This window comes from Pelophylax lessonae (genome assembly GCF_965119305.1).
Source record: "Pelophylax lessonae genome assembly, chromosome: 13".
Classification (NCBI taxonomy): Eukaryota; Metazoa; Chordata; class Amphibia; order Anura; family Ranidae; genus Pelophylax; species Pelophylax lessonae.
The window spans coordinates 177,766,910-177,780,909 of record NC_138780.1 but is presented as its reverse complement, the minus strand read 5'-3'; the positions used below and the strand labels follow the sequence as shown (position 1 = coordinate 177,780,909).

The 14,000-nt window shown below is 47.0% G+C and overlaps 1 protein-coding gene across 2 annotated transcripts in view; it reads left to right on the top strand.

The window, feature by feature from the left end:
- Window positions 1-2,342: 2,342 nt before the first annotated feature.
- The window catches only part of WDR20 (WD repeat domain 20), a 95,611-nt gene continuing 83,953 nt past the window's right edge, over window positions 2,343-14,000 (top strand). Inside the window, exon 1 of one of the 2 annotated variants that reach the window (XM_082242668.1) lies at window positions 2,343-2,648. In XM_082242668.1, the coding sequence (XP_082098794.1) occupies window positions 2,400-2,648 (249 nt within the window). In that variant the 5' untranslated portion in view covers window positions 2,343-2,399. The remainder of the gene's footprint in view (window positions 2,649-14,000) is intronic. The other variant, XM_082242667.1, reaches the window with a different exon arrangement.

Genomic DNA, 14,000 nt, shown 5'->3' with positions numbered 1-14,000 from the left:
GCTTCAATAAAGTATTGAGCAAAGGCTGTGCAACTTATGTACATGGGATTTTTTTCCTTTTTAATAAATTTGCAAAGATTTCAAACAAACTTCTTTCATTATGGGGGATTATTTGTAGAATTTTGAGGAAAATAATGAATTTAATCCATTTTGGAATAAGGCTGTAACATAAAGTGTGGAAAAAAGCGAAGCGCTGTGAATACTTTCCGGATGCTCTGTAGCTGTTTAATCCATTTGCATTGTGTTGCAGCAGGTTTTCGGCCACTTCAATTTTGTGATGGAATTGTGTGGATTATCAGATTTTATATATATGTACCTTACATGATCACACACAGTCATTCAGAGTCAACAGTTTATTTCCTAAATATTTTACACAAGCTTTATTTAATACATTATTTATTATATTATTTGTAACAGTTGTCACATTTGTTTTGAGGACACATTTAAAGTCAGAAACATTGTATCTATTTACTTGTCACAACCCTCGTCTTTTATATTTTACCAGAACATTCAGTAATATGTTGTGACGGTGTACACCACATGTCAAAACACAAGGCCCCCCGAGCCGAATCTGGCCCTCCAGGCCATTTCATGTGGCCCCCGCACCTCTCCTGGTTACTGTTGCCTTTCTATCATCTCCAGCCAGTCTGCCCATTCTCCTCTGACCTCAACAAGGCATTTTCCTCCACACAACTGCCGCTCTCTGGATATTTTCTCTTTTTCTTACCATTCTCTGTAAACCCGAGAGATGTTTGTGTGTGAAAATCCCAGATCAGCAGTTTTTGAAATACTCAGAGCAGCCCGACTGGCACCAACAACCCTGCCACGTACAAACTTACTTAACTGCTTGCCGACCGCCCTCAGCAGATGTACTGCGACAGGCAGCCGCTCCCAGGCAAATCGCCGTACATGTACGGCGCTCGCTCTTGTGAGTCTAGGGGCGAGCGTCCCGCCCCCCCCCTCGTCAGTAGGGAAGCCAATACAGCGGGCAGGCGGCTTCGATTGCTGCCTGACACCTGCGATTGCTCCCCGCTGAGAGAGAAGAACAGTCGGCTGTTGTAAACACAGCTGACCGTTCTTCTCCCTGGGATGATCACAGAGCCCCTGTGATCCTTCTATATAGGAACACAGGTCTCTATTGGTCATTAAGAAGCCCCCCCCCCCCCCACAGTTAGAAACACGCCCCTAGGCTCACATTTAACCCCTTGATCACCCACAGGGTTAACCCCTTCCCTGCCAGTGTCATTAATACAGTAACAGTGCATATTTATAGTACTGATTACTGTAGTAATGTCACTGGTACCCCCAAAAGTGTAAAAAATGTCAGTTAGGGGTCCGATCTGTCCGCCGCAATGTCGCAGTCCCGCTACAAATTGCAGATCGCCGCCATTAATAGTAAAAAAAAAATAATAAACCAATAAAAATGACATAAATCTTTCCCATAGTTAGTAGACGCGATAACTTTTGCGCAAACCAATCAAAATACGCTTATTGCGTTTTTTTTTTTTGTACAAAAAATATGAAGCAGAAAACAAATTGGCCTCAAATGTTAAAAAATTTAGATTTTTAATTTTTTTTTTGGTAATGTCCTATAGCAGAAAGTGAAACATTTTTTTTTTTTTTTTTCAGAATTGTCGCTCTTTTTTTGTTTATAGCGCAAAAAATAAAAATCGCACAGGTGATCAAATACCACCAAAAGAAAGTTTTATTTGTGGGAAAAAAAGGACGGAAATTTCGTTTGGGTACAGCGTCGCACAACCGCGCAATTGTCTGTTAAAATAACGCAGTGCCGAATTGCAAAATAGGCCCTGGTCAGGAAGGGGGTAAAAGTGGTTAAATCCTCTTTCTTCCCCATTCTGATGCTCGGTTTCAAATTTAGCAAGTCTTCTTCACCACGTCTAGATGCTTAAATGCATTGAGTTGCTGCCATGTGATTGGCTGATTAGTAATTTGTGTTACCGAGCAATTGAACAGGTGTACCTAATAAAGTGGCCGGTGAGTGTATATCATGTTTGGGGTGTTTAATCAATCTTCAGGCCTTTGAGATGTGTGCTCTGTAGAGAGGTGACTGCTATCCTGGTCTGGGATTGGTCACCAGTGACATCTCCATATACAGCCCATTTATATGATGAGCATTGGGATCTCAGATTCCCACCGACACACACCTCTCACCTGCAGTACTGACAGCCACCGGGAAGAGGGCGCTCAAGCAGTACCCAGAGAAAGGCGAAGCAAGAGAGCAGTCACCGCGCATGCGCGAAGAGTGAGAAACCCGGCGGGCCACGCCCACTCGGCGGGAGGGCGGGCGGTGCAGTGAGCGGAGCCCCCCGAGGGCTGGGCCGGCGCATGCGCGCTGAGGGAGATCCGGGTACTTGGCAGGATGAGAGCGGCTTTCCAAGATGGCGGCGGAGGGAGGAGGGAAGGAAATGAACGAAATTAAGAGCCAGTTCACCACCCGGGAAGGCCTGTACAAGCTCCTCTCTCACTCCGAGTACAGCCGCCCCAACCGCGTCCCCTTCAACTCGCAGGGCTCCAACCCGGTGCGGGTCTCCTTCGTCAACGTCAACGACCAGTCCGGCAACGGCGAGCGCATCTGCTTCAACGTGGGCCGCGAGCTCTACTTCTATATCTACAAGGGCGTCAGGAAGGTGAGCAGGGGGGAGGGGCACTGACACCTGGGGGAGGGGGCCGGGCACTGCTATACATGGGGACCCCCCCCCCATAAACCCCTGTGCATCTTACTGGGAGACCCCCAATACAGGGACCCCCCTATGCTCTCTCTATACTGGGAGCCCCCATAAACCCTTGTGCATCTTACTGGGAGACCCCCATGCTCTATACTGGGAGCCCCCCCAGTACAGGGAGCCCCCCATGCTCTATACTAGGAGCCCCCCAATACAGAGCCCCCCATGCTCTATACTGGGAGCCCCCCAATACAGGGAGTACCCCATGCTCTATTCTGGGAGCCCCCAATACAGGGAGCCTCCCATGCTCTATACAGAGACTCCCCCCCCCCCCCCCCAATTATAGAAACACCCCAATACAGGGAGCCCCCACTGCTCTACTGGGAGACCCCCCCCAATTACAGAAACACCCCAATACAGGGAGCCCCCCATGCTCTATACTGGGAGCCCCCAATACAGGGAGCCCCCCATGCTCTATACTGGGAGCCCCCAATACAGGGAGCCCCCATGCTCTATACTGGGAGCCCCCCAATACAGGGAGCCCCCCATGCTCTATACTGGGAGCCCCCAATACTGGGAGCCCCCCATGCTCTATACTGGGAGCCCCCCATGCTCTATACTGGGAGCCCCCCATGCTCTATACTGGGAGCCCCCCATGCTCTATACTGGGAGCCCCCCATGCTCTATACTAAGAGCCCCTAATACAGGGAGCCCCATATGCTGTATACTGAGAGACCCCCCCTACACCTTACAGAGAGACCCTGATATAGGGAGACCCCCCCCCATACATAATATAGAAACACCCTGATATAGGGAGCCCCCTATGCTATATACTGGGTGATCACCATACAGAGACACCCCCAATATAGGGGGTCCCACATACCTTACTGGTGGAACTCCCTATACATGATACAGACACCCTGATACAGGGAGCCCCCCTATACTCTATACCCCCCTATACTCTACACCTTCCAGGGAAACCCCCCCTATAAACCTTACTGGAAGGCCCCCCCCCCCAATACACGATAGGGAGCCCCATGCTCTATACTGGAAGACCCCCATACACCTTACTGGTAGATCACCATACAGAGATACCCCCAATATAGGGAGCCACCCATGCTCCATACTGGGAGACCCTTGTGCAATATACTGGAGGACCCCTGTATTGGTAGATCTCCATGCTCCATACTGGGAGACCCCCATAAGCCATACAAAGATTGCCATAAACCACTCAGGAAGAGACCCCCCATATGCCATCCAGAGACCCCAATATAGCTGGCCCCCCATGTCACTGGGAGCGCTGGGGCCCTGCCCCCCCCCCCCCCTACACACTATACAGAGAGTTCACCTGTGTACATACTGCTGTGTGTCCTAAATGAAGCACTTTGTACATGTGGATGACTGGCTGTCATATATGGAGGAGGGGACCAATACTGATACCTGTGATAGACAGACCCCCCCCCCCCCCCCCCCGGTTTGATATTAGGAGAGGTGTGTACCCGGTGCACACAGGAGACTCGCTCATTATATAGAGAAGAATTCTGTGCTGTACACAGAGACCCCGATAATTCTGGATCTTATACAGAGATGGGGGTGTCTTGTAGTGAATGCTCTGTTATATGGAGTCCTCTGTCACTGTGTATCCCAGACACTGCACTGAGATTTGTGTTATACAGAGAGACTTCTGCTATACAGCTGCTTGTGTTATGCAGACCCAGGCATGTAATATAGAGAGAATATCTGTGTGTTATAAATGGTGCTCAGAGATCAGTGTGCCGTATATTTCTGTATTATTCAGAGACCCCCCCCCCCCACATGGGACTCCATACACACCTGTAGGTCACTGCATATCCTCACAGCTGTGACTCTTGTATAGAGGTATGACATCTGTGCTTTCCTGGTCAGTGACATGAAGTATTTTATATAGAGGAAGCCAGCATTCTCAGAAGAAAGTCAAGTCTGGTCAGACAGACCCCCCCCCCCCCATCCTTTTTTTTTTTTCTTCTTTCTTTCTTCTCTTTTCCCTGGTCAGAAGACTTGTAGCTGCCATGGAGGGGTTCTGATGTCTGAGCACTCAGTGTGGTGCCGCTGGTCACAAGACATGAAGTCATATGACCCCCCCCCCCCCCCCCCCCAGCCGATAGGAGAATATACACCCGTCTCCTCTTCTAATACCCACTTCATCTGTTAGAGCAGGTTTATGGTAAGTATAAGAAAATCCTGAATTGTGGGTTGTCCCCAGAACATGAATAAAGGGGGAATCCTCCAATGGTGACACCCCAGGATTTCATCTCACTTTCTGTTTTGCTTATGGGACAGGAAATGAAGAGAAAGCTCCTCGGTTGAACAAATGAGGGTTATAATCGTCCCTTACGTGTCCAAAACGGGGGGGGGGCTTGTGGGGGTTTTTGCCGCCTTTAGTTCTACTTTAGGATTTTAATTTGTCCACTTTTATATAAAGGTAGCCGATTAAGAAACCGATTCTCCACAAACTATTCCTAAGAATAAGTAAAGGCCATATAAAGATGACAGCCACCTTCTATAATCCAGAAGAGGCAAGTCGAGTGGCCTCCTAGTGCACTGCTTGGTATGGGGACACTTGTGCGTGCTTGCTCCTGAGCCCCTCTATGTCCATAAGACACAGAGCACAGCTTGCTCCCTCTCCACTTACACTGATTTGACAGTAGCAGGAGCCACCAATGGCACCTGCTGCAGTGTCTCAGCCATTGGAAGGATAGGCCTAGGAGAGCTGCTGCTCTCGTGCACATCACTGGATCAAAATTAAGCTGGGGGGCCTTTTTTGCGGTACGGCACTGGGTTACTTTAACTGACGTATGACACTGTAGTCATGTAAAATTTATGTCCTCCCCCCCCCCCCCCCTCCAAATAGAGCAACATTATGCATGTTCTTCACTATCTTGGATATGATGGCAGCAAACTTGGGTGTCACTGAGGTGACATTCTGTAGTATTGCCCTTTGCGTCTCTAGGCTGCTACATAAAAGGTTTATGCAGAGAGGTAAGGGGAAGGGCAAAGGAGCTGTGCCAGCACAGAAAGTAAATGTACTCCCATAAGTGGGGGGGGGGGGGGTGAGGGTTAGGTTGTGGAAGAAGAGATTTATGATAGGGAATTGGCTCCCATGGAGTAGTCAAGGATTTCTAGCAGTTTAATTGGCAAGTGAATAAAAAAAAAAAAATTGAGGGAAAAGGCTGCAAGTAAACATTGTAAAATCCTGAATTTTTCTTTGCTTTTACGTTTAATTTCTTTAGATTACATATTATAAAAGCACTTTAAGCTCCCATTCACACTATATAGCATGTAACACGTATGTGCATTTTTTTAGCCCGTTGTGCTTTGCATGTTCTGGGGAGCCGTTTTCCATGAATGACACCAAAAGTCCAGCATGTGTTGCTACACAACTGTGAATGCAGCCTTAAAGCCCAACTCTGGGCAAATAAAATGTGATCCCTTATAGTGGGGCTGTACCTGCACTGCAAGGGTTAATTGCCCGTTTTATATTTAGGGGAAGAATAAAAGGAGATTTTACTTACCCGATCCTCCGTTAGACCGTTCCCTGCAGCATTTGCAACCCCGCGCTCCACTGATCTAGAGTCCTGGCACCTTCAGGGGTCCATAACCCTGCACCAGACGTGAGGATGGCGCGGCATGTGCCGAGAATGCAACATGGTGTTTTTTTTTTTTTTTTTTTTTGTTTTTTTGATCGTTAAAGCAGAGTTCCACACCCACCCCACCCCCCCCCCCCCCCCCCCGTCCAAAAATTAAGCCAGCAGCTACACATACTGTAGCTGCTGACTTTTAATATTAGGACACTTACCTGTCCTGGAGTCCAGCGATGTCAGCACTGCAGCTGATGTTTCTGTCGGGTGCTGCCGCCGCCATTGCCGCTGAGGGAACCCGGCAGTAAAGCCTTGCGGCTTCACGGTTGAGTCCCGACTGCGCAAGCGTGCTGCGCATTCCTATTGGCTCGGCGGGGATGGGGAGGAGGGGACCAAATATCCGAGGGACGGCGTCGTATCCCGGAAGTGGAGAAGGGTACCTGACAAAAACAGGTACCCGTTTCCCTCCCCCCCCCCCCCCCCCCAAAAGGTGCCAAATGAGCGGAGGTTCCACTTTTGGGTTTAAGTTCCGTTTTTAAGTTGATGGGTTTATCCTTCTGCTTTAAAATGGAACTAAACCTATCCATTTGACAGTTTATTATATTCAAAGCATGCTATAAATAGTAACTCTCAACCAACAGTCAAGCCATCAAATGGTTGGTGCTATAACTGATCACATGTGCAGCACCATGGCAACTGCAGATAAAACAGAAGCCAAGATGGCTGCTTCCTTGACCGTAAGGGATAGGAGGGTTTAGTTCTGATTTTAAAAAGTTGCCAAAAGGTTTGCTATTGCTGACCCGCTTCTGAAAATGCTAATCGCCTGGCTGCTTTTAGTTTCAGTTCTTTAACTGCCTCCTGCCCACCGCATAGTAAAATGGAGTGGGCGGCTCTCGTTCTGTACTGACATCCTATGACATCTCCTTGTCTCGCAACGGGGGTGCACAGTGTGGCGCTCGTGGCTCTTTACCCATGTGATCAGCTCTGTCCAATGACAGCTGATTACATGTAAACAAGGAAGTGTCATTCATCAGCTCTCCTCTCCTTACACTGACAGTGAGAGGAGAGCCGATCAGCGGCATCTCCTCACAGGGGAGACCTGTATAGGTAACCAGGGCACTGATCATCAGTGATGACACTCTGTACCTGCCCATCAGTGAAGGAGAAAAATTATTTATTTACAATTTTCTAACAGACACTAAGACCTCTTATTTTTTGCTAAACAAAAAAACCCCAGCGGTGATTAAATACCGCCATAAGTAAGTTTCTGGAAACTGGATACAGACATGCGTTTCCGGAAAGAAAATGCTAAAAAATGCATTTGGTACAGTGTTGCATGACCGTGCAATTTTCACTCAAAGTGTGACAGCGCTGAAAGCTGAAAATTGGCCTGGGCAGGAAGGGGGTGAATGTGCCCGGTATCGAGGTGGTTAAAGTGTTAAACCTACAACAGTAAAATCAGTCTGTATATGCAGTAAGGGCTCTTTCAGACAGCCGCTCCGTGTGAAAACTCCGCTCCGGCACTTTTTTTTTTTTTTTTTTCACGGAGCGGATGACATTTCTGTCATCCGCTCCGTGTGTCCGCATATCATCCCATCCGTTTGCGGATGATATACGGACATAATGTAAGTCTATGGGCATTGCGGATGACACCGCTGACATCCGATTTTCCTTCCTTTCCGTTTTTTTACACTGAGGAAAAATAGGGTTCTGTTCCGTTCCAAAAAACCGGAACCGAACTGAAAGGAAGAAAATCGGATGTCAGCGGATGGTATTCCGCTGACATCCGCAATGCCATAGACTTACATTATGTCCGTAAATCATCCGCAAAAAAAATAGGATGATTTGCGGACACACGGAGCACCCGTGTGAAAGGGCCCTTAAGCATGCTTGTTATACTTTGCAACCTAAGGGGTTAATCCTCTGCATTGTATAAAAAGGCTGTTTGGTCCTGTCTTCTCGGATCCTTCCCTTTCTTTCACTCCCTGTCTCCAATCCATCCCCCGATAAGACAGAGCTGTTGATAGAACATTCTAAGCCTTTGGAGTCACTTTGCACATGCTCAGTTGGTTTGTATTGCTAGAGTTTTTTTTTTTTTCCCCATTTTCTTGGGACATGTGATCAGATCAGGACCAATTGGCACTGTTCAGACAGGGGGTCAGGGATCAAGCAGCCTCGTAGGACAGTCCGAAGAGAATGCCAACTCCTATAAACTAAAATTTAACAAGACACTGATAGAAGTCGCACGATGGCTATATATTGCTGATAAGAAAAGGTATTTAGTAGTTTATATTTACAAAATAATTGCATTTTCATGTTCTGTGTACTGTGGGAAGCCAGATATAGTGACTGCAGGCTCCTGGAGAGACCAGATATAGTGACTGCAGGCTCCTGGGGAGAGCAGATATAGTGACTGCAGGCTCCTGGGGAGAGCAGATGTAGTGACTGCAGGCTCCGGGGGGAGGGCAGACGTAGTGACTGCAGGCTCCGGGGGGAGGGCAGACGTAGTGACTGCAGGCTCCTGGGGGAGGGCAGACGTAGTGACTGCAGGCTCCTGGGGGAGGGCAGACGTAGTGACTGCAGGCTCCTGGGGGAGGGCAGACGTAGTGACTGCAGGCTCCTGGGGGAGGGCAGACGTAGTGACTGCAGGCTCCTGGGGGAGGGCAGACGTAGTGACTGCAGGCTCCTGGGGGAGGGCAGACGTAGTGACGGCAGGCTCCTGGGGGAGGGCAGACGTAGTGACGGCAGGCTCCTGGGGGAGGGCAGACGTAGTGACGGCAGGCTCCTGGGGGAGGGCAGACGTAGTGACGGCAGGCTCCTGGGGGAGGGCAGACGTAGTGACGGCAGGCTCCTGGGTTTAGTAACACTGACCCAGTTTTACCATGCAGATAGTGAAGCCAGAATTTCTGATCTGTATACTTGTGAGGCAGTGAACTTGGTAATGAAGCCAGTAGGCACTAGCATTTTCAGAAGGTCAGCAGTGAGCCTATATATTTCTGATGGCACTGGTTTCTCCAATTAAACCCTTAGTAGATATTTAGTATACCTGAAAAAGTTTTACTACCTAGCTCACACTAATGCGATGCTGGAAAACAGCGATTCGTGTGAGTTTCCCGCACTGCATAGCAATTGCGCTATGTTCCTTCAATCTGCTGCAGATGTCAGTTAAGTCGACATCCCAAAAGCAGATCGCAAAACGCAGGCGTTCCAGTGCTAACAAAATAAAGCTGGCCGCACCTTTTTCATGCGGATGCAGTGCGATTTCAGCCATTCAAAATGAATAGGCTTAAACCACACCGCACAGAATCTTTTGTAATTTTCACAGGAGTGGGGGTGTAAATCGCATGCGATGTGACAGTGTGAACCAGGACGCAGTTTTGAAAATGAATTTGAATCTGGTTGCTGTGAGTAACCCAGACCCATCACCCTTCCCTTTTAGCCTTTGTTCACATATTGGTGTCTCAGATCACAGGCATAATCGCCACGCTTCTGCCCGCGATCCTGAATCGTAAATCACGGGACGCCCGTGTGATTCCTGTGACTTGCAATGACCTCCCCATTGCGGTGTGATAAATCGCGGTAGAATCGCAGGTTCTTGTACTTTTTTTTTTTTTTGGGGGGTGACAGGTGTCCCGCAATTGCGTGTTTTTATCGCAATTCATCGGGTACAATCACAACAAAATTGCACCGCATTTGGGAAGCCATTGCAAGTCACGAGAGTTGCACAGGCTTCCCGCCATTTGCAATGCTTCGGGTTTGGGTGGCGATTCTGCCCACGAACAGAGGCCAATATGTGAATGGAGCCTGAAGAGCAGTCTGGCTGAAGGCCGCGCTACCTTTATTTGTATTGGGTTGTGTTTAAGTTTCTGAAAAGGAAACCCCAGTATAAATGGCTGTTTAACCACGCTGTAGTTCAGAGACGGCTACGGTGCGGTTTTCCAGTTCTGGGAGGGCGTCCATGGACCTCCCCCCCCCTGGGGCGCACATCCGGCATGCTCTGATTGTTGTTTTACCATGTGTCTAGCTGTGTCCAATCACAGCTGATCACATGTAAACAAACTTGCCGGTTATCGCCATTCCTTTCCTCATGTGCTGTCACAGCGTGAGAACGGGGGCGGTAACCGGCAAGTGTGACAGGATAGTCATTGATCATTAGTGTCCTGCCCATCAGTGCAGCCTCATCAGTACAGGGAAGGAGAAAAATTACTTCTTTGCAAATGTTATAACATAAACTGCGATTTTTCAAAATTTTTGGTCTTTTTCACTTCTTCTTTAGTAAAAGATAAAAACCATAGTTGTGATTAACCACTTCCCTACCGCTGGACGTCCATGACGTTGTGGGGATATCTGAATGCCTGCAGCTGCAGATTTAATCCAATTTAATTATTCTCCGCCGGCGATTCCCTGCACCATAAGAACAATCATTGCGGCTGTTAAGCCGCTTGATCGTTCTTACAGGTGGTGGGAGGAGTCATTCTCCGGCCCCCACGCGCCGCCGCCCTCCATTGTTTATAATGGCGAGCCAGGGAAGGAATCCACCAGTGGCGGAAGTACACCATAGAGCAGGGGTCTTCAAACTATGGCCCTCCAGTTGTTCAGGAACTACAATTCCCATCATGCCTAGTCATGGCTGTGAATGTCAGAGTTTTACAATGCCTCATGGGATGTGTAGTTCTGCAACAGCTGGAGGGCCATAGTTTGAGGATCCCTGCCATAGTCTGCTGAGGACAAGATGGTCTCCGGCAGTCTCTGACTCCCAAGGCCCGGGTGCGACGTGATGAAGTCACGCCTGGCCTGGCAGTTGTCAACACTGCTGTGATCTCGGCTAGACAGCCGAGATGTTTTTTTTTTTTTTTTTTTATTTGGATTTCAGGCTTTCCAGCCTGTAGGAGAGATCTGAGGTCTTATTGACCCCAGATCTCCCCATAAAGAGGACCTGTCATTCACTATGCCTATTACAAGGGGTGTTTACATTCCTTGAAATAGGAAAAAAATGATCAAAAAAAAAAAAAATTTAAGGAAATGTGTAAAAATAAAAATTTAAAATAAACCATTAAAAAAAAAAAATATTTTTTAAAGTGCCCCGTCTGTGCTCGCAGGCAGAAGCGAACGCATGTGTAAGTCGCGGCCACATAATGCAAACGGCGTTCAATCCATACAAGTGAGGTATCGTCGGGAAAATCAGAGCGGGAGCAACAATTCTAGCCTAAGACGACCTCTGTAACCCCCAAAAAATTTTTACAGGTTACCTGTTTTAAAGCATTGCCCATGGAGATTTTTAAGTACCAAAGATTGGCATCATTCCACTAGCGTGCGCAGTTTCAAAGCGTGACATGTTGGGTATCTATTTATTCAGCGTAACATCATCTTTCACATTATTCAATAAAATTGGGCTAACTTTAGTGTTTTTTTTTTTTTTTTTATTCATAAAACTTTTTTTTTTTTCCCCAAAAAATCGAGTTTGAAAAATTTCTGCGCAAATACCATGTGACCTAAAAAGTTGCAACCATTTTAGTCCCTAGGGTCTCTGCTAAATAAAAACAAAATTATAATGTTTGGGGGTTCTGAGTAATTGTCTAGCAAACAAATTATTATGATTTTTACAGAGTGCCAGAAATGGCCCAGAATGGAAGGGGTTAAATACCATCAAAAGAAAGCTCTGTCTAGAAAAGTCATATAGGTACAGCATTGCATGACCGCAATTTGTCATTCAAATTGTGACAGCGCTGAAATTTGGCCTGGGGAGGAAGGGGATGAAAGTGCCTGGTATTGAGGTGGTTAAACTTTATACAGTAAATCCAGGTTGAATATTCTTGCCTGCTGCTATGCTATAAGTTCTGGGACAGTCATTGCACTCACCTTGTCAGAGTGAAGGAGGTCCATTGGCTAGAATTACATAACAGGTCCCAGTGCTGTAATTAGAGGAAAACGTCTGGGAAAAGCAAACAGCCAATTGTAGAAGCAGGAAAGATGATGGTTTTTCCTCACGCTGAGATTGTATTGCGCTGCATGTTTGGATCTATTAATCAGCAGATATTTAAAGGGATGTGGTGTGATTTTATATGACTCATCACGTGCAGCTTTGTCATAAAACACAATTTTGTTGTGATGTAATTTATTGCAATACATAATATAATACTATGCAAAGAAGAAGAGACAAACGGTGAAGGGAAAGTTCATTCTCTCAGACGAGTGACTGGGATAGGAAGATGGACTTTGAACAGAACACGGCATTTTGCAAGGAAAGAACAGTGCAGACTTCAAGTATGAAGAGTAAAGAGGCAATTCTAGGCAATAAGTATGTGAGCTACAAACTCTATCCAGGAGACATCAGGATTGTGGATAAAGGGGTCTTATCTGTGTATTTAAACTGTAAAGTCTCCTTTTCTCCTTTTTTTTTTTTTTTTTTTTTTTATTTATTTTTTTCTATTAAAAAAACAAAAATGTTCTACTTTCCTCCTCTGTGCAGTTGGTTTTGCGCAGATCAACCTGAATCCTCCTCTTCTCAGGTCCCTGGCTGGAGCTCCTGGCCCCTCCCTCACATTGAGTGCCGCAAGCAGCTTGCTATAGGGCCAGCCATTCAGTCACGTTCGGCCCCCGTCCCCTCTTTCTCCTGATTGGCTAACTGAGTTTGACAGCAGCAGGAGCCAATGGCGCCGCTGCTGTCTTAGCCAATCAGCCATCCGGGGCTCTCTCTCCTGAAGAAGTTGTGGCCATAGCTGGATAGAGAGGGGCCTTCTGCTGCTCACAGAAGGCTTTTTAGCCTAATGCATGAAGATAAAAAAAAAAAAAAAAAAAAAGACCTTCTGACTTTATAACCCCTTTAACCACTTAAGCCCCGGAAGATTTTACCCCCTTTCTGACCAGGGGGTGTTTTGCGATTCGGCACTGCTTGACTTTAACGGACAATTGCGCGGTCGTGCGACGCTGTACCTAAACAAATTGACTTCCTTTTTTTCCCACAAACAGAGCTTTCTTATGGTGGTATTTGATCACCTGTGCGACTTTTTTTTTTTTTTTTGCGCTATAAACAAAGAGCGACAATTTAGCAAAAATAACAAAATTTTTCACTTTTTTTTTTAATATGAAATCCCCCCCCCCCCCCCAAATTGTATAAATCAAATTTTTTTTTTTTTAATTTTTTGGCCAATTTGTTTTCTGCTACCTATGTTCGGTAAAAAAAAAATCACAATAAGCGTATTTTGGTTTGCGCAAAAATTATTGCGTTTACTAAAAAAGGGAAAGATATTTTTTTTTTTTTTTTTTTTTTTTTTTTTACGAGTAATGGTGGCGGTTTTTTTTTTTTTTTTTTTTCCCCCCCGGTACTGCGACATTGCGGCGGACAGATCGGACCCTCGACTGACAATTTTGACACTTGGTGAGGGAGAGGTTAAGTGTGTCCCTAGGGGCGTGTTTCTAACTGTCATTGGATGTGGCTAGTGGTGTAATAGCACAGATCAGCGGTCCTACATAGCAGGACCGAGTGATCTGTGTTTTTACACAGTGGAGAGTGACAGGCGGCTCTGCTTACATTAGCCACCTGCCTTTCTCCCCCTCTACCCCCGGCGGCGCACGCTCGCCCCCTATTCGCTCCCAGGCTAGTGACGTACCGGTACGTCACTTTGCCTGGGAGGGGGCTGACCGCCGCCGTATATAGTCGGTCGGCAAGTGGTTAAAGTGGTTGTAATGTCAGTTGTTT